The 21,031-nt window shown below is 28.6% G+C and overlaps 1 protein-coding gene and 4 long non-coding RNA genes across 11 annotated transcripts in view; 1 reads left to right on the top strand and 4 right to left on the bottom strand.

Annotated features, from left to right (window-relative positions):
• The window catches only part of LOC147658849 (uncharacterized), a 161,846-nt gene extending 153,844 nt beyond the window's left edge, over positions 1-8,002 (bottom strand). Inside the window, exons 1-2 of the long non-coding RNA XR_015290597.1 lie at positions 7,092-8,002; positions 6,584-6,646 (exon numbers count right to left, since the gene is read on the bottom strand). This is a non-coding gene — a long non-coding RNA (uncharacterized LOC147658849). The remainder of the gene's footprint in view (positions 1-6,583; positions 6,647-7,091) is intronic.
• Positions 1,385-21,010, top strand: Mf (myofilin). 6 transcript variants are annotated; one of them, XM_012491233.3, is made up of 8 exons: positions 1,385-1,413; positions 8,951-9,086; positions 9,366-9,522; positions 9,750-9,838; positions 16,354-16,497; positions 17,297-17,551; positions 19,596-19,686; positions 20,714-21,010. In XM_012491233.3, exons 2-7 carry the CDS (start codon positions 8,987-8,989, stop codon positions 19,676-19,678), a joined length of 828 nt encoding a protein of 275 aa, XP_012346687.1. In that variant the 5' UTR covers positions 1,385-1,413; positions 8,951-8,986; the 3' UTR covers positions 19,679-19,686; positions 20,714-21,010. The 6 variants fall into 6 exon arrangements, with proteins under 6 accessions (XP_012346687.1, XP_012346696.1, XP_012346692.1 ...); XM_012491242.3 differs by having other exon boundaries at positions 1,385-1,769; XM_012491238.3 differs by having other exon boundaries at positions 1,385-1,885.
• On the bottom strand, positions 9,133-9,512 carry LOC147658848 (uncharacterized). The gene is made up of 2 exons (XR_015290599.1): positions 9,327-9,512; positions 9,133-9,225 (listed from the first exon to the last, which is right to left on the bottom strand). It is a non-coding gene; the product is annotated as an uncharacterized LOC147658848 (long non-coding RNA).
• LOC116415169 (uncharacterized) lies at positions 14,774-16,589 on the bottom strand. Its single transcript, XR_015290593.1, has 3 exons — positions 16,225-16,589; positions 15,826-15,999; positions 14,774-15,507 (listed from the first exon to the last, which is right to left on the bottom strand). It is a non-coding gene; the product is annotated as an uncharacterized LOC116415169 (long non-coding RNA).
• LOC147658847 (uncharacterized) lies at positions 17,471-20,124 on the bottom strand. 2 transcript variants are annotated; one of them, XR_015290587.1, is made up of 4 exons: positions 19,994-20,124; positions 19,728-19,810; positions 19,211-19,404; positions 17,471-17,612 (listed from the first exon to the last, which is right to left on the bottom strand). It is a non-coding gene; the product is annotated as an uncharacterized LOC147658847 (long non-coding RNA). The 2 variants fall into 2 exon arrangements; XR_015290590.1 differs by having other exon boundaries at positions 19,728-19,846; positions 19,994-20,110.
• Positions 21,011-21,031: the final 21 nt, after the last annotated feature.

Raw genomic sequence — 21,031 nt, 5'->3', positions numbered from 1 at the left:
GTGTTATATTGGATATCTTATTTTATTATCCAAAATGTTATTATGAATAAATATTATTCTTTTAGTGGAAAAACATTTCATATCTGCGTTAAAAAAACTTACTATGTTTTTCTACTATAATTTCTATTATCACTAAACGTACTATATTTAATATATGATTATCATTACTTATTAATTTTTAATTTTTCATTTATCTAAGATAATGCTAATATATTTAATTTGTACTGTAATCTGAGATATCGTTAAATACTAATTAATATGGCATATATCATAGATAATACTAATGTATTTAACGTACACTATCCGAGATGAATAAGAATTATAATTTTGCAATTTTTCAACCTTCATAAAAATTGTCTATTGAAATTTATTTTAAATAACCACGAATCAAGTATACTAGCGCCAACGAATATTAATAGAAGATTCAAGATCCACGTGCGTTCTTTTACTTTACACTTAACACGTATTAATCTGAAAATATTTTATGTGCTCCACGTGCTAAAATTTGAAAGTATTACGCGGAACAATGACAGGAACAAACTACTTCCTGAATGAAAGTGTATTCTCGAATCGTCGATATCTGACAACCTCAATTGCACGCAAATTATGCATTTAAATATTTTCTCATAAATTCTCGTCATTCACTTATGATCATTAATAATAATCGATCACTAATGCATGTATTGGTAAATACCTGTCTGTAAGAAAATATAGCAGCTAAAGATCGTTAAAATAAATTTCTATAAGCTTGTATAGATACACCATTTATGTTTCTCTAATCTCACGAGTCTCAAATTATCAAATATCGCAACTTCATTCGAAATTTAATAATTTAAATGTTTCGAAATTAATTTATTCTATATTAATATAAAACAATTACATTATAGCATGAAATTTTTTTCCACCAAAAAATAATAGAATTTTGATTTGTCACATATCTATGATTATAGAATTACAATTATCTAAAAAGAACTTAATCAAGAAGGAATCTAATCTAATCTTCAAAATTTCAATAAATAAAAATATAGCTTCTTCGATATCCAATAAAAATACGTCCCTAACGACACGCAGATATTTACAAGAAAAAAAAAAAGAAAGAGAGAAAGAAAGAAGGAAGGAAAAACAGAAAAGCGTGGGCGTAAAGCGACCGTGAGGAAACGCCAACCGAGGTAGAAACAAGTGGAGGAAAGGCGCAGTGGTCAGGCGAAGAGGACGAAGATACGCGCGGGCTGATCGACCAATCGCGTCACGTTGGCGGGGGTTGTGCCATAAATGTCGCGTGGCGAGTCGCGGAAACTCGCCGACAGGTCGGCGCCACCGTACCGACGCTCGGTATACTAGTCCACATTTTTGGCGGCAGCCGCCCAGTCTAAGGTCCAATCCTCGAACCGAACGGTCGTCCGAAATACTTAGGTAAAAGGGCTAATTTCCAATCGACCACCGAACAACCGGTCGACAGTTTCTTTGCTCAATTGATTCTTTTTCTTCTTCTTCTTCTTTTTCTCTATTTTCTATTTTTATTCTGTTCTTTACTTGTTGAAAAAGAAAAAACGAGAACGATCGAGAAAAGTTTCTTTGATTTGATCGTGGGATCGCGCAACGACTCAATTAGTTCGAGAAAGAGAGAGAGAAAGAGAAACAAATCATCGCGTAAAAAAAAACGGGAAAGAGATAGATAACCGTGAGTGCAACGCTCTTTGAGGCTGAATCGCGGACGATACCAAGAGGAACGATTCCTTCAAAGGGAAGATTAAGGATTCACGTTCGCGGTATTATTCCGTTCTCCATGTGTGCGCCAGTGAAAAAGAGGGGGAAAAAAAAAAAAGGAAAAGAGAACACCTGACTGGACATGGCTACACCTACGCTTGTCCTCTGCGTATATTTAGTAGGAATTTGCTCTTCCATTAACCTAGACAGATTTTTTTTTTCTATTGTATTACTTGTTTTGTTTGATTTTCATCCTTGTGTGTATTTTTCTTTAGAACTAATTAATTAGGATTAATGTTACTAACGATGCGAATAAGAATTGTGAGAAGATGATCTCTCTACAGTAATCCTTTGAGACGAAAACGATTCAAGCATTATTATTTCACTTAATCGATTAATAAAGTAATTACAATTAACAAAAATTGGGTTAATTTAAAATATAAAAAAATGATCGTTCAGTCTCATTTATGAAAAGAAAAAACATATCCCTTTACGCTGTTTACGCCCTATGTTTTTTACTATGGTAATACATGCATGACAAGTATTACCGATTGCGCGTGATACATTATAACACCCGTTCTTGAGCACGATTGAATAACATATAATGCAGAACATATTATCTCATTATCAAATGAGATCTAAAATAGAAAGAGATAATACAAATAATCATTATAGAATATAGGCAGAAAAGTGGTTATTATCGTCAAAAGGTCACCATAACCTATAAACCTATTGTAAAATTATACAAAACATTTGAAAATATAAGTGCGTCTCAGTGCGTTCAACGATCGATCGATCGAATAATACATAACCACGGTTCCGAATCGAAGTTCTAATTTCGTGGAAGCGCGTTTGTAATAGTTGGCGCGACTCGCGTCTCGGTTTCGCTTCTATCGCATACCAATTCAAGGCAGACCAGCCGTTCCTTACCGCGTGCTTCTCGAAAGATAGTACAAACTTAGTGAAGATACACGATGGGTTGGTACGCGTGTGTGTACGTGTGTGCCAATCACACAACCGAGCGAATTGTTTATAATAATTGGCAGCGATTTGTTTGGCAGTTACGTAACGCTACGCGGCATGCCTGTCGAGATAAAAATATCCACGGGATGCCGCCAAGTCCGACGTGTCTGTTATAGCCGCTCCCTTTCTGCGGTTTAAACGCGAAATACTTTTTTTTTACACGTATATATTTATGTGATTTATATTTTTTAAATTATGTAGCATATTATAATTCTACTTCTATAATTTTTTCCCCACCCGAAACATTTTCTGTTAACCGAATATGGTTGGCTGATCTACTTTTCATCTGTTCCTCATATGCCATCAAAAATTAATAAATCTTTGATATATTTCTGATAATGACACTTTTGAGAAGATAATTGAATATATAATAAAATTATTGGATTTGGAACTATTGGATTTAATAAAATTTATTCTCAATGTAAATTAATAGAAATTTTGCGAATTATAAAATTAGGATATATTTAGAAAATAATTGTTAAGGAAATCGTTGAATATTTTACAGAAATTATTTTTCATTTATACTGTTTTATTGGAAATTTTCTAAATGTTGAGATTGAAAAAGAAATCGTGCATGATTTTCATGAAATCTAAATTTTAAGAAGACGAATATAAAATTACAAACGATCAAAATGACACGCTCCAGATTGCTCATTCTCTTAATATCGTAGAACACGTCACAAGTGCCAAGAGGCGCCTCGCGCCGTTTGACAAGCTAAACTACGCGTCTGACCGAATTAAGGCGTCACTACTTTCGGCCAATTCGGCTAAATATAACGCCGCAAAAAAGCAACTTTCTAGTCTAGTGACAAAATTTTGAATCAAAACAATCATAGACGACTGTCATTAACATTTCAATCTCGTTATTGTCTCATATTTGCCGAGATTTAAATTCTGATAAATTCTTTAAAACTATAATGATCTAATTATAATTAAAAATATTGGAGTTTAAATTTTGAACAAATGGAATTTAATATTAGTGAGATATAATAAATATTTGTTATTTAAAAAAAATAGTATATAATTTGAATAAAAAAAAAACTTAATTTTTCAACTTTTTAACTTTTGATCTTTTAATTTGAATATTTTTAAATATATCAATTACGTAATAAGTAGATTCAGTATTGCTTTCACGTGAAATTCAGTTTATTTTTTTTTTTTTTAAATGTGATTTCTTTTGTTTGTTTTGAAAGAAAAAAAATATAAAACATTTATTACTTATTTATAGGTAGATTGAAAATTTATAAATAATCAGTAATCTACTTGACCTTGCCTTACATTTGTGACTATTTCTACTCAAGAATTCGACTTGCATTTCTGACTATTTTAGATATTACATTTGGTACGATATTTCGAGTGTCTGTCTATTGGTTGTCCAAACTTCCTTACTAGATTACATCTACTTTCTAAATATTACGCAAATTAGAAATTATTCAAATAAAAATTCAAATAAGTGACAAACTTTACTATGAATAGCCAAAGTTATAATAATATATGTTAACGTTATTGATTTCTAAAAAGTTCCTGTTCTCTGAGCGTCTACTCGAGCAACGTCAAACGAAACTTTTGATGTAACCAGACGTTTAATATTTTCTGGGAGAAACCGCTTCTCACGTTTCACCGCAACGTGTCAAGCTGACTGTCTCCGCTTAATAGTTAAAGTTTCAACATTGAAGGCCGACGTGCTAAAGTTTCCTCAGACCCTGATACATTCTCGTGCACCTTTTAACGAGTCACGCGAAATCACAGAAGAAGAAACTTGTTTGGAAAATTCGTTCTTTAACAAATTTCTTTTAACACGAAAATGAAATAGATAATATAAAATATTAAAAATCTATAAATCAAAAAATTTTTTTCTTCTATTTCTTATTTCAGTCAGAAAAATATGTAACTTTTCATTTTCCAATAATTAACATCTTAGTATCCATTGACATTTTCATAACCAATACAATTATTCGCAAAACTTAAGATTAAATGGTAAAACATTCATTCGATAAAAGATTGATATTTTTAAGGCGCAATGTCTCGTTTAAATAATTTATACAATCTTTAAATTATCATTTTTACGATCACTTCATCCCTTCCGATTTTAAATTTACAATTTTAATGCCGATCAACTGAATTCTATATTTAAAATAAAACCTCCAAACAAAATTAGTCTCTCTAAACCCAACCCGAAATACGAAACATTCCCAATCAATCGCGTTCGAACTTAGCGATCGACTTATCCAAAGAATCCGCAGATCAAAGCCAAGCCTTGAACAATTGTTCAATTTTATTCTGATTGATCGAGCTGGCAGGCGACAATGAAACAACAGGTAACAGGTGTCGGGGGCACCTAACGCTATCAGCTGTCATCGAGATTCATCCACGTGTCTGGCCGGCAGTCTGGCAAACGTCTCGTGTTATTCAATTCCCAACGGCCGCCATTTAACGTATAACGCATACGCGATGACGCACGGAAGTGGAACTCAGCTGGGTGTGAACATAACGCGGTTCCAAGCCAGCAAATGAAAAGTCACACCGGCCACGTATTTTCAATTTTTGGACCTACGCCCCGGATTATTTGCTTGACCGCACCGTGGCTATTTTTGGCAGTCATCTAGATTACACACGTGCCCACCCAGTGTCGGATAAATCTTGTTCGAAGAATAAAGAGTAAAAAAATAACGAATTAATTCGAGCTACTCGCAAGAAAAAAATCGAATTTGATCAATTTTGATGAATTTTTCAGTGAATTTTATTTAATTCTTCGTAGGAAAGTTGATGATTATCCGAGCAAAATTTTTCTTTCTCGAATTTCTTTTCTCGTTAAAAAAAAAAAAAAAACGAAAAATAAGAGAAACTTTAATAGATAATAAGAAATAGACAAGATTTGAAGAAGTTCTGAGAGGAATTAGTTTTATGCTTAAGATGGAAGAATATCGTTATCTTAAAAATAATTCGAAATCGCATAAAAATTTCCAAACTATCAAATATCTTCTGAATCAACTATATCCCGTCAAACAACAAACAAATTCGATCAAACCGATCTTTTGGATCCCGCATGGAATCCCATGGACTCAAGGGTAACCGCGTGCTGTTTAATGGGTCATTATCGTCGCCGCGGGCATAAAGGAGCCCATTCCAATGGAGGGTTCGTGAAAATCGGTCAAAGTCAGACTCGTCGGCTATGCTGTCTTCGAACAGCTTGGATGTCCACCTGTTTCCGACTAAAAACGGACCGGGGCCCGGGCATCCTAAATATAGCGACCGCGAATCCGGGACTCTTACGTCACAAAGCATCGTACTGCGGCTACGATCATCTAGCTTTTTCTTATTTTCCCTTTTCCCTCTAATCACGAACACGCGTGGATGATGTGTATATATAGTACCGGTTATAAGGATCCATAAATTTTGATCAATCTTTGGATCATTAATTTTATCAAAATGTACAAATTAATGCAAGATTAACGATTAAATGCATTATTGATTTTATTATAACGTTAGACTATGAATTAAAATTGATTATTGACAATTTGTTGGTTATCTTTGTCAATCTTATGACCAGTTTTGTTATTACTATATAAAAATCAATATTATTATTTAATTATTACAATAGAATGGTATGAATCTTTATATCATTAATTTTTATACTATTATTATTTCTTGAAAGTAAATTTATGGTAGAAGTATTCATTATTGAATATGTATAATTCTACATATATGTATATGAATAATATAATAGATTTTATCGTATGATACCATGTTCAGTAAAATAATTTGAAATTTGTTATAAATAAGAATTTAAAGTATTTAATAACTTTAAATTTGTATTTGATAATAATGTATAAAAAATGAAAATTGCACGTACTTGTTTCTGATAAAATCCTGGATACTGGAAGAGTGATTCCATCAATGTAACTCCCAGAGACACCTGTTAGTGTAATAGAATACTAGTTATTGTTCTATTTTATCTTAAGATTGAAATTGAGAAAAAAAATAATTAGGTTATTTTTTTTAATTATATGGTAAAAAAACTTCTTGTCATAAAACATATTTACTGATTATTTGCAATGCAATTATTATTAATTATTAACATTTATTAAAATATAATTTTATTAAAATATAAAAATGAATATGCGTTCATGTATATTAATATTTTTTTTGTTTCGAATAATATTTTAATCAATAATCATAAAAAAATGCTTTATAATTAAGAACTTAAAGATATTTAATAATATATCATATGTAACATATTTATATCGAAACTAAATATTCAAATCTTCGATCAAAAGTAGCTACATTACAAATTATAAAATTTTCTTTGTAATTTTACTATAAATATATCTATAAATATATCTATGAATATATCAACTAACCTTTTAATGGATATAAATCATTTTATGCACAATTTGTTTCACTTAATTATTAAAAATTTAATTAACACACATTGTAACGAACGCACTTCACTTTTTCAACCGAACGCTTAAGCAACCATTTCAAATTCAGGTGTACCAATATTTAAAAAACGAACATTCGTATTAGTAACATATCAAATTTTTTAAATGGAAAAAAATTACTATTAAATATTAATATATGTTATATTATTCTTATTTTCGATATTAAAAAGAAATCATATTGATTATTAAAAATTAGATAGTAAATTTTCGATTTTTTATAATAATTTTCTTTATTAAATATGGAGTTAAAATTTAAGGTTGGCAGCAATTATACTATAACAAAAATCGCGCCAAATATTCTAAATTTTAAAAAAAAAATCTGAATATAAAGTATTTTTTGCTAATAATATTTATAATATTCAATATTATAAAATATACAATATTATAAAATAATTGTATATTTTAAGAAGTTTTACATTTTTATATAATTATATACATTTGTCTTGTTTTTTTGAATATTTCTATAAATTTGAAAATTTATCAAATATATAATTATTTTGTTTCTTATAATATTTAATCATAATTCTTAATAGCAACTTGTATAATATATCAGCAGTCATTAACTTCCAATGATCAATTCAATTATTATTATAGAAATACGTTCAGTGACTAACCAAACTATGCAATTACGAAGAAATTAATTCGGTCGCCAGAAACAAGCATTAATGGACGAGGATTTAGATCACGTATTCCAAATTTATTTCCGATGACCTTCGATCGCTCTTGCCGAGAATGAAATAGGAATACGTGCGAAAGCGTTCGAATGATCCAGGCCGAGTATGAAGTACGCGCGTTACTAAATTTAGCGGCACCATTGCGTCAACAAAAAGAAAAGGCGATGCTCCTGTTTGTGTCGCAGTCCTCGATTGGCTGATCCAAGCAATGCCGCAACCAATCGTAATACACGTAATACCGTTCGCTATTCGAAAACGGAACAATCAAGTTTTTACATGATTATCGCTTCCGCATTTTATTTAATGAAATATTTTACTGATATTTAAATTTACATATGTATTACATTTTTTTTTAATTGTAAAAAATATAAATATTGATTGATGTTATAATAATTAAAATTTGAAAGTATAATTAATTTTACATACATATATAAAAATATTTTAAATATAATTTCATTAAATACAAAATCTAATATAACACCAATATAATGTTAGTCTTTATATGACTATAATTTGATGTTGAATGGAATTTATTTTTATTCAAGTTTTAAATAGTAATTGTAAAGATACATAATTATGATATCATGTTTAACAAGAATGATGAAGAAATCGACCACGAAAAATGCATGTACTATACTTAGAAAACGACAAGATGCCAACAAGCATCTTTGCAAATTATCATCCATAAGTTCCTTATTTTTAGCGCATTCAATGTCTGCTAGTATTACAAGCCTAAAACTGTGACATTATCATATTTGAATTTATTAAATACTAATCAAAATATCTAATTTTAATATAAAAATTTTAAGTTTTCCATATATATATATAACTAACAAAAGATTTATTTAATAATTAACATTTTTTATTAATATCTTTTGATAATTTTAAAATTTATATTTATTACTAATATAAATAATTTATGCCAATAAAGAGCAATTCCTACATTAAATTTAAATCAAAATTATTTATCTTCTTGATATAAAATATATAAGTACATTAGGCGGAAAAATAGTTTAACATATTGAAAGAGAAGAAAAAAAGAAACAGAGTTACTCACAAATATTAAAAAAAAAAAATTATTATAATTTATAATTCGTTTTTTAGTAAACGAGTGGTTTAGCAGTTCAGTAGAGCGGCAAAATGGACGCGCGCTTTAGAAGCAATCTCGACATGATTGGGCGCAACGAGCCTATCACAAGGAAAGCCAGATTCTGGCAAAGTTATGTTCGAGCCTTAAAAGGTAATCCATTGTTTGTTAACAAAAATTAAATGATTTTAAATCAAACTTTTTTCATTTCATTTCTTTTTAATTTGAATTCTTTTTAAATTGTTCAATTTCTTTTATAACTTATGTTCATGTGCTTCCAAATCTTCCAGATCTATTGATATATGTTCATATTATCATTATTATATTGTATTATTATTATATTTCATAATTATTGTAATATTAAAATGTAAAAAAGATGTAAGAATATATAACCTTGAAGAAATTCATGATAAAAATTATTGATAATGACAGGTACCGATGATATCAGAGCCCCTGAGCACACGCACAGACCCCGCAGTATTTTCCGCTCGGATTACCCTGAGCTGCATTCCACCTCGTGGCCATTTGGAAAATCTATCTTTGAAAATCCCATCCACGCAGCTGATCGCATCAACGTTCCTGGATACAGGTAAGATTATTTTAGAAATTTCTTACTGAGACTACATAAAAATCAATACTTAAGAATCTTTTAATGAAAACTTTATAACTTTATATAAAGTAATATAATTACATCATAAATTACAACTAAATTAAAAATGTATCAAGTCGATTAATATTTCTAGGGCAATAATATGCTACAGGTAAATTATATTTTTCAAATATTTTTTCTAATAAAATGAATGTTACTCTTTCAAGGTACCTGCCTGTTCACCGTGAGATCTACGGTTACTCACCGAGGCAGATCTACCCGCATCAATACAAACCTGTAGAACGCTTCATCCCTGGTACGTACTAAAGAACTCTGAGCAAAAGTCCAAAGAGAGTGAACGACGTCGTAAAAACAAAAAATTATATATAAAAATCATAAAAAAAAAAAAACAAAGAGAAAGAATCGAAAAAGTAAAACGCGAAACGAAACGAAAAGTTTGGAAAGCTTAAAACATTCTTGTACTACACACACATCTCGAACGTCTACGAACGAGAGAGAAGAGAATAAGTACAACCAAAAGTAAAGCAAAAAAAAAAAAAAAAAATAACGAAAACAAAAAAGACCTGAGTGAGAACGAAAAAGAGAATGAACGAAATAAACGCATGAGAATGTGGAACGAAAGCATCATCGTCGCTGTACCATTGAATCCAATTAATATAACTGCTCGTTCTCGGGGTTTTCTTCCTAGTTAATAATTTAAGTTCTTCTCATTAATTTGTAACCAGGTGTTTTTGGCTTCTACCTATTGAATAAATGAATAATTTAGAGCAAAGTTCAAACAATTAATAATAAATAAAAAAAGAAGAAAGGCGATGGACAAAGACATTTTTGTCGGAGGTGTAAATATTCCAGAATTTGCGAATTTTCCCTCCTCAAAGTCTTTCTCAGAAGCCAAAAACGCCATCTTGGAGGATCCGTCTCGTATCCTTAGAAAAGCCCTCCACCTTTGCCTGCACCTCAATCGTGACTAAAAAAGAAAGGAAAAAAGTGAAAATGAGTAAAAAGGAAGAAGAAAATGTAAAATATATGGGATGTTTTACCCCCACCTTTTGAAAAAAACTTTTGTATTATGTGTCATCCCTATTCAATATGTAAAATGCGTATGCACTCTCGGACATATACGTATTTTTGGATCATGTTATTTTATCTCAAATTCAATAATTTATCTATAATCCGTGTCTCGATACCTCTTCACATACACGAAACCATGTCATGATATGTGTAATACTAATTTACTTTACTCCGTGCACTTTGTATCTAAGTTATTATACTTATATCGCTATATAAAAATATGCATCTATACATACGTATAAATATATATAATTATATTTAAAATGTGCCCCAAAACTTGTCTGCCTCGCGATTATATAATTCGTTAAACTGGATAATTCATTTTTGTTTTTTTCTTTTTTTTTGAAATAATACGATAATTATGATTTTCCTTTTTTCAAATGAAAAATAAGATTCAATTGACAAAAAAAGGAACGGAGCATTTGACATCCACTGATGATCAACACTCCACTAGTATTTATTAGTTAGTTTAAATTAATATACATCAAAGATGGGAAATAGTTTTAGTAACCCATTAACGATTAACTCGATCATGATAATAAAGAAGTTTATTAGAAACTATTTGAACGTAAATAATATCTCATCAATAATCATTTGTTAATTTGAGACTAGTATAGTTTCTGTATCATTAAATTGATTATGTAACTGTGCTACAGATCTTCATACAGACTAAATACAGCATATGTTGTCTTATAACGTGAATAAGCAATTTTAAAAAGTAACATAATTTATAGAAAATAACTTAGCAGCAGATATGATGAATTGATGTGCTATAGTCTGTCGAAAATCAATTAACTGCTCAAGGTTGCTTCTTCCATTATAAATAATATAATTGGATACTAACGTGCATATCTTTCACATAATGTGATATTTTGCATCTATACAATTATGACTGAAACAAAATAAAATATATAAATTTAATAATATGATATAACTTAAAACAATAATAAATTACAAATTTTTAAAAAATTATTTGTGATTTTATATGTAAAATAATAACAGAAAATAATATAATTGAATTTAATTCCTAATAGCCTTGATTAATTAATTAATTTTTGTCAGACAATAAATAATTTATATAAATTTCGATGACAATAACAATAGAAAATTAAAAATTGTAAATAGCTGCTCAAGATAATGCCCATCTCTGTTTCTAAAAATCATAAATCTAAATGACAATTAAAACATTTAAATAGATTAAACGTAACAAGTGTCGACGCTCGTACTAAGTGATTGAAAGTCTTTATAGAGGCAACATTCAACAGTGAATTAATAATTAAATTAATATAATTAATACGATCAATCACAATGATACGTTAAACATCGGTGGATGTATCTCATGTTGACGTCATCAACATGGAAATATCGATGGATGGAAATGCCGACAATCTACGATCAGAAGACAGACAGAAATGTGGCCAGGCATCGTGGATCATCGTTCATCGATCATCGATCACACTATTATCATCATCATCATCCACGTTTTCTGTCTTCCCACTTCGTTGTCCAGTTGAATGAAAACATCTCCAGCTAAGCTACTGTTCTCTAATGGAATATAAACGAATCGCATGCAGCTCTGATTCTAATTTCTTTCCAGGCACTAGACCCAACAAATGGCCTTATCTCAATAATCTCGTCGATATGAGCGACCTTAGACGACAACAAATTGCACGACACTGGCAGACTAGAGAAATTAAACAACGAAACACGCTTACTACCCAAATACGACTTCGTCATTGCATACGAAGGAAGGATACTGACATTTTGCGCGATGCTAATTTACCCATCTTTAATTAATCCATTCTAATTCTTGATATTTTTCTTAATGTTGCATAAAGTCATATCTTAGAATTTTAGATTAGTATTTTCAAATGATTGAACTAATGATTCATTTTGAATGGTACATTATCAACCAAAAGTATAAAATCATACTAATTTTCTCGATTTAAATTCCATAAATTTTTTCATAAAGAATTCTATTATAAAATGATTTTTCACTCATCATAATCATTTAATTAGAATATAGTGTATATATATATATCATTATCAAGACTATAAACCGCTTAAGCTATCTAATTTCATATCTTTTGGTTTGTATTGTACAATACATGCAAAAGACACATAAAAATCAAACTCAGTAATATACAGTAATTAGTTCAAATCATACTCAGCGCACTTACTCATACCACGGTATTAACACATTTCCTTCATCACCAACGAAAGCAATGATTTCACGTGCATCTAGTGCTTATATAGTGCTTGGATTTCTCTTCATCGATGTATTTAGACGGTCGTCGAGAGAATATCACAATTTTCCACGGTTCATTCAACAAGAGCCTGAAAAAAGGAAATACGATCAAAGCCATCTCGAAACAATGGCCAATACAACGAATTAAATACTACTTACGAATTGCTTGTAACAAGCACAAGAAAGCTGCTGTACACTGTATATATATATATGAAATTTTTAATAAAATGAAGTGACTTGAGGAAGATATTGAAAATAATTTTTCTATTTTGAATACTATAATTTTGCTAAATTAATAAATAAACTATATTTTTTTATTTTGAACAGATATTTTTTCCTTTTTCAACAAAATTTCTTGAAAAAATTTATTTTTCTTACCATTTTTGATAATATTTTTTAAGATGGTTATTCAAATTATTCACGGACGAGTTTATATTGGAATGCAACAATATTTTTCGTTGCGTTTCGCTTGCGTTTCAGATCATTTTTGATTTTTCGTTTTTTGGTGTAAAGGACTTTTCATTTTTCTGTTTTTTGTCCATGATGATAAATAATATTTAGAAGACATTAATTATTGCAGCTGAGGTGGAGGTCGCAGTTTGATTACACGTAACAAGCGTCCTCAATAATCTGGAAAAGAACGAGATATGTGTAAAAAAGAAATAATGATAATAAAAAATTGATTTGATATAGATAATCGTAAAAGAAAATAAAAAAAAAACAATACAGCAGCGATTCGAACATAATTATAGCAAAGGATTGAATTTATGAAAGAGAAGATAGTCATGAGATTTAGAGCAGAAGAGAAAAGAAAACAAAGAGAATGAATAAAAGAAAATTCAATATGGCCGCCAAACTTGAAAAAGCTGGAAATTTTCTCTCGACGCTTTCGCGTTTTTGATTACTGATTTATTGAATCCAACATCGTCACTTATCTCCACTTATTATTCAATTATTCGATTTTTATCTTTCTATATAAATTAATATAAATAAAAATAAAATAGAAAAGAATTGAATATAGGAGATGAAAAAACGATGAGGAACAATTGACACAAACACTCTAATTAATAAACGCTTTATTACGCACGCGTAAAGTATTCTGTTTCTCCGACTAACAAGTGATAATCAGCTAGATCCAAAAATTTCTATCTTTTTCAGGAAATGGCATGTCTTTTTTTTCTCTTATTCCAATCCCTTTAGCCTTTCCGTTGTATCAGCTTATGTACGATAATTAAATTGTGGATATTGTGCAAACTTATATTGTGTGCATTTATTTTATTTTAAATAAAAATTTTCCATTTAATGCACTTTACATATTAAAATTTTTTATGCAAATATCCACAGTAAAATGACATAATATAATTATAATTCTTTCCTTCGATAGTGTCTAAATAGTATCTCATAAATTAACTAAATTAAAGTAATTTGACAAATTAATAAAGTCATAAAAATAAATTGGTGATAGATTGTAAAAAAAAATTGATCTGTATTTCGTTCAATCTCGATGATAGCCACGACTTCCTAACGATAGCAGAAATAACGTTTTGGGGCGAGTTTCTAAATATTGAAATTCATTAAGCGATCTACAAGCAATATAAAAAAAAAAAAGGAAAAACATTTTTGGAAATTATCATACTTTTTATCTCTCTACTTTTATTATATAACGGAGAGGATGATGTGATTTTTTGAGGCGGTATTTTTCAACCTCACCAGGTTAGTATACTTTTTTATACGTTACGTGGCGTCGTGTTATATTTCATTTTTGTGAGAGCGTCTCGAATGTTTCGTTTTTCTCTTTTAGAAGGAAAGAATCGTGAGCTTCGATGGGCTTCATTATACATTATATATATATATCTATAGCTTGCAGATAGAGTGGAAACATGCACGGCTTGAAAAAATGAAATACTTATAAACGAGGATAAATCCTTGTAATTCGCACTTTATACTCTTACTTAACTGGTTTCTATCGGATTACAATTGAACACGATTTAACAGAACTTATTAACAACTTATTATTCTTTTACTTGAATGAAATGTTTTAGAGAGCAGAATACTTTAAAATAAATTGTTTGGATAAAAAATGTTATATGATTATCTTTTATCTTTTTACTATTTTTTACTTATAATAAAATTATATCAAATTTTATTATACTCTCTCTCTCTAAAACATTCTATATCTTTTATTAAAACTACTCACAATATTGCATGCTAGCTTAATATAAATATTGCTACTAATGATAAAAACATCTTTTTTTTACGTTATATAAATGCTTCAAGCTAAAATACTAAAACAGAGAAAATGAAGCGCAAATGAATAATAATAATTGGATACATTTCGGCCAAATTCGCGAAATAAAAATAAACCGATTATACGCACGGTTTTCATATTAGGTGTTAAGATCACATGTAGATTGTAGTACATGATAATTGACACAGAACGATTCATCGAAGAAAGACAATTAAAAAAGATGAATCTCAAGTCTCTCTATAGTTTAGTAACATGTTTTTTTTAATGCGAATTTGTAATTTTTTTTTTTTTTTTTTTTTTCTAAAATATCATCAGTCCTTCTCGATGGAATATAAGTTCTTCTTCGAGTAAACAAATGATCATCTTGTTCTCTCTTGTTCCAAGATTTCAAGTCATTCTATTATATGAAAAAAATTTTATTAAAAATATTATAAGTATTTAAAGTATTTTAAAAATTGTATTTCTTTTTTTACTCGAAGACAAGTCCATAAAAAAAAATTGAATCCGATTTATAATAAATTTGATTCGATTTTTTACTTATATTTTATATACTGAGATCATAAGAGTATTTTTAATTAATTCGTTGATAAATCAAATTGAAATAAAATTTTTTAAACATATCTATAACATATAAGATATAAATAGATTATTTATTAATTATGATTTATCAAGAAATTTTTTTATAAGATAAAATTCTCTTGTCTTCTCTTCTTACCTTCATTTGTTTAAGCATGTAATGTCGAGAAATTAGTCTTATCTTCAATTACAAATCAATATTTCAATATAACAATCGTGCATTGCAAATCACGTAATTCTTGACAAACTATTGAATTCTCGATGTTGCATAAATCTGTCGATTGCGTTCCTGTATAGGTCAAACCCTATCGAACTTATTAAAAAATGTTCAAATAAAATCAAGAAAAAAAATTTACAAAATATAAAAAATTCAGTACAAATATACTCATATACGAGAACTCTAAAATAGATTTCAAAATTGTTGCATTTTTTAGGATTTTTATTCTATTATTCTATTATATCTAGAAATATAAATAATTTTCTAAATCTAATAATAAATAACATGTATATCCAAAATATTGCTGACAAAAGAACTTACTAGAATAATTGCGATGAATATCCAATTATTTCGAGCCAACATCAAAAAGTTCAGAAGGGTAAGATAGACAGGAATGCATGATTGCCACGAGCGAATTTTTGTTTCATTGCCATGAATATCACAATACAGCGAAACCATTCGACCCTGAGCAAGCTTGGGCTGATCATCTGAACCGCTTGGCAGACATTGACAAGCTGTATCCAAGCAAATCGCCTTTGCTGGCTCGGCATATTAGCCCTCCTCTCAGTACGAAACGATTGTTCGATATCCACGGTGAGTACCACTCGTTGCTTTAACTTTCCGTATGAGGTTTGACTTGATGTAGAAGTTTTCATCACAAACATTGGATCTTCACACATGACTTACTAAGAATATCAGTGAAATAGATTTAATAACAAGTGTGAATAGAATAGTGGAAAAAAATAAGGAAGAAAATTGAAGAACTTCTGCTGTGCTATCTCTTTGTGATAAAATGTTGAAGATTATGTGAAGATTGTTAATGTGAACATGAAAATTTATAGATGGTTTGGATTTTAATAGAATCATAATATTGGAAGAAGTTATTATGCTGATATAATGAAATGTTTCTGTACACTGATCAAAGAGTTATTTGTTTTTTATATAAATAGAAATATCTTTTTATACTATTTCATTTGCTGATGAAACTGTGGAATATTTTCAGTCATCTAAATTAAACAATTTCTTTTTCTTATTTACTAGAATTTAATCTCATTTTTTAGAATTTGTTTATTCATTATTTTACTTTACATTTTATGAATCTTTTTCTTTTTAAACATCAAATATTTTCACCATTCTTAAATATAAATATTAATCTATTGTTTAAATATAATATTTATAATTTCTTATTCACATCTCAAAATTCAGAATATAATTATGAAATTTATAATAACATTCCATTAAATTATTAAGAAATCTTAAATTATTTATCTTGTATTTTTTAATATGATTCATTAAAATCTCAAATTCCATAACAAGATGTTATAATTATCGTATTGTCCAATATTAAGAAGATGAATAAAAACCTGTAAATGAAGATTACTTTTAATTTTAGGTAACTTGGTAACCGATTACGATTATTTACCATCGTTTCCTTCGTTGTTACGCAAGAAACCATTGTTCGACCTCCTTGAGCCATCAGTAATGGCACCGATGAGCGCTTTCACTAGAGACCCATGGTGGTATCCCAGTTATGCTCCTTATATTCCAAGTTATGCTGCGAAATCCACTCCGTTCTATCTGAGAGATAGTTATCTAAGTCCTGTTAAACGTAGCTATTTGTGGAGCCGACATCCCATCAGGCCTTTCGGTACGTATCCATTTTATCTTGTTATTAGAGATACTTTAATGAATAAAAGATAATTCTTTGTCTGAAAAAATAATTTTAGACTTATCTTTGTTTAATAGTACGGTTAAAGTATGGTTAGAGTGTATTGTTCTTTTGAAGTATCTACTTTCTTTTGAAATATACTATTGTGTATGTGATAAATCAATTATAGATGTTTATATATTCAGAGAAAATATAAATGGAAACAATGATATAAGATTAATTGATTTGTAATAACTATTTAATTTTTTTAAAATGAAATAAGTAATAGTTTCATAAAAACATTTATTTTTTCAAATAAGTCAATTTTCTCAGATAAAGAATGAGAAAAGATTAAAAACAAATTTAAAATAATAATTATAATTCTTAGAAATTATATGAGTATATTTTTATTTTCTTTTTTCATTATTTTTTTTATTATTTTTAATTGTTAAAAATTAATTTTTTTTGCTTAAAAAAAATCAAAAATTAAATCATTGATTTCTCTAGAATAAATTACATACCATCACATAATTCATCTGAAAACTACAATCAGCATGATTTAATAAATTGCAGAGCAAAACTTATGCGTAAAACTTACAAATTCAAAAATTTTGCAAACTTCTATTGCAAAATATCAACGAAAATATAAATATCTAAATACATAAGACTGTTCAAAAATTTCTGGACAGTTACCATCTCGTTTTTCACATTCATAAATTTGTTCTAAATTCATCTTGAAACATGATACAAATCAACAAAATAAAAAGCGGAAAATAATGCATAAAACAATTGTTTAAAAAATTTCGTATGTTATTATATTCTTTCACGATAAAAGAATATTGTTATCGATATGCCAGCATTTAATTATTTATAAAATTTTACGATCATTTTAAGCAAATTTCTTTTCACGAATGTTCGATCGAGTGTTCAATTACATAATATTATGAATTTAAATTATGCTTGGCGTTATTTGATCAATTGTTTACTATTTGGCTCAAATATATGTATTGTTGCTTCTACGAATTATCTGCGAAATTCGCAGTAATCCGTGCCAAACGCGAACTTCCGGCTTCAAGCCAAATATACTCCTTCCTCTTGGTAGTCGATTAATTCACGTGTTGGCATCACACTCTATTAAAATCCTATTATTCAACTCTGTGAATCGAACAATCAACATTGCATAAAAGATTTATTATTAGAAACTCATTAAAATCTGAGATAAAATCACTATATTAAACAATGGCTACTTAATACAAATTTTACATAAGACGATTGAATGTTGACAAAATATTATGAACTAAAAATTAAATTAAATTTTTTGAATTTTTAATAAAAGATAAAAGTATGAAATTTATCAGAATATAAGTCTTACTTTTAAAAAAGCATATTATGTATTATTATTTTAAAAAAAATTCAGATCAATAATCTATTTTTTTATAATAATAACATTATGATAAAGGTAAAGGTAACACGTACTTGGATAATCGGTGTTCAAATATCACGATAATTATATTAGCATTTAAGATTCAATATTTTTTTCCATTCAATAATAATTCAATAATATTAAAAAAATTTGTTCTAAAAAAACATTACTTATAGATATTTGTCAATCAAAAATTGATAGTTGATTGAATTTAAAGATAATTAAAATTTACTTACACATATACTTGATAAACGTTGTCAAAGATGATATTGCAACTTTTAATCTGGTAATTCTGATAATAATGTTGTTGACTTTGCAACATTGTTTATCTCGAAAAAATTTTATATCGATATGAAGCTATTTATTTTTTCCATACGTGCATTTCGATCGATCGATATTCGTGTGAGAAATATGTATCTATTCGATGTTTCTATACAAACAATTCATATTAATTAATTCAAAAATTGATAAAAATGTTATTATAAAAAGATCATTAAAGAGATTTTATTCATAAAATAAAAAAAATTTAAAAATATTGCATACAATTCAATAATAAAAGAAAAAAAAATATTCTAAGAAACAGAAGTGATATGCAATTCGAATATATCTGTTATATTTCAGGAGCGTTATACTACTATTATTCGCAGCCAGTTCCACGATTTCACTTTACCCGCCCATGGTACAATAAACGTACCACATATTAAGAAACAAAGTGAGCGATAAGATTAAAATGTGGCCAAGTATTTTACTTACCTTACATGTTATCCTTATATGTTAATTCTATCAACAAACAATCAGGAAGAACGATCACGTCATACTGCTGTATATATTTCTGGCTACGATGAAATTTATTTATCAATTAACATTAGCAGCTAAACGTAACAAATAACAGGACAAAAATGAAATTAGTTTCAAATTTAGATTATCATTACTCTATTTCGTATCATTTGGATTGTTCGAGTAAACAAACTGAAATATCTGATTCTAACTATGTCATCGTAAAATTATAAACTACTTACCTTTTTATAATCTAAAATGATCATCCAATTAAAAACAAAAAAAAACGAAGAATTGTCACAAAAAAAAACACCACACATCTGTATTTTATACGTGACTTACGTGCCTGGATTTACAACGCCCTCTAATAGGATTTTTTTATTTGAAACTTGCTCCTCTATGTACATTTCATTCAACTAATATGCAATATACAATTGTGTACATATCGACTGAAGATTGAGGCATGCTCTGCAAACAGAAACTTCTGGAATAAATTAATCATACAAAGAATATTTATTCTTTATTTTACAACAATTACTGTTTTTCATAAATCTGTAGTTTGTGTTTGCAGACGATATTCGGATTTAACACTGCAGCTTCAGATGTCTCACGAGATATCGACAGACACCGGAAACACAATCCGTGTCGAAAATATTTTTCTTACCGTGTAAAGATATACTTCCTTTCTCTCCTTTGTTGAAAGATATTCTAATTCTTACTATGTGTACACCTATATCCTTATCTTATGTTTTGAGAGTTCTATAAAATACTGTATTGTATTTTTGTATTTTAAAACATGATAAAAATTCATTCATTATTAAAAATTGTAGAATTGTAGAATTATTAAAACAATTATTCCAAAGGTTAGAAAAAACTCTACTTAGAACTCTCGAAGCAATATTCATTTTGTTATATTTTTCGATTAATATTTATACCTGATTGATTAATCAATTTTTTTGCAGCTCATGCCTACTGATGACTGATCATCACCCCGAATGGAACGCGTGATACGAAAATAAGCGATGAAAAAAGCCAAATAAAATTACGAAAAAAGATAACAAAAAAAAGATGTGAAAAAGTATTTACATCGTATCCTAAACAATTATTCGATATCTATTGCCTGATTATTTTTTTTCTCACAGTACGTATCATCGTTCACGGAGTTCTATTTATTAACGTTTCTCAACACCATGGTTTATTGTATTATTCGTTCATGTTGTCTACGAATAAAATAAACACTGCCCAAATTTTACTACAAATCTTCTTTTTTTACAAAAACA

This window comes from Apis florea, unplaced genomic scaffold (genome assembly GCF_048593485.1).
Source record: "Apis florea isolate Af1SG1 unplaced genomic scaffold, ASM4859348v1 contig_1615_pilon, whole genome shotgun sequence".
NCBI classification, from domain to species: domain Eukaryota; kingdom Metazoa; phylum Arthropoda; class Insecta; order Hymenoptera; family Apidae; genus Apis; species Apis florea.
The sequence above is the reverse complement of the archived record's forward strand: the minus strand, read 5'-3'. Positions and strand labels throughout refer to the sequence as shown.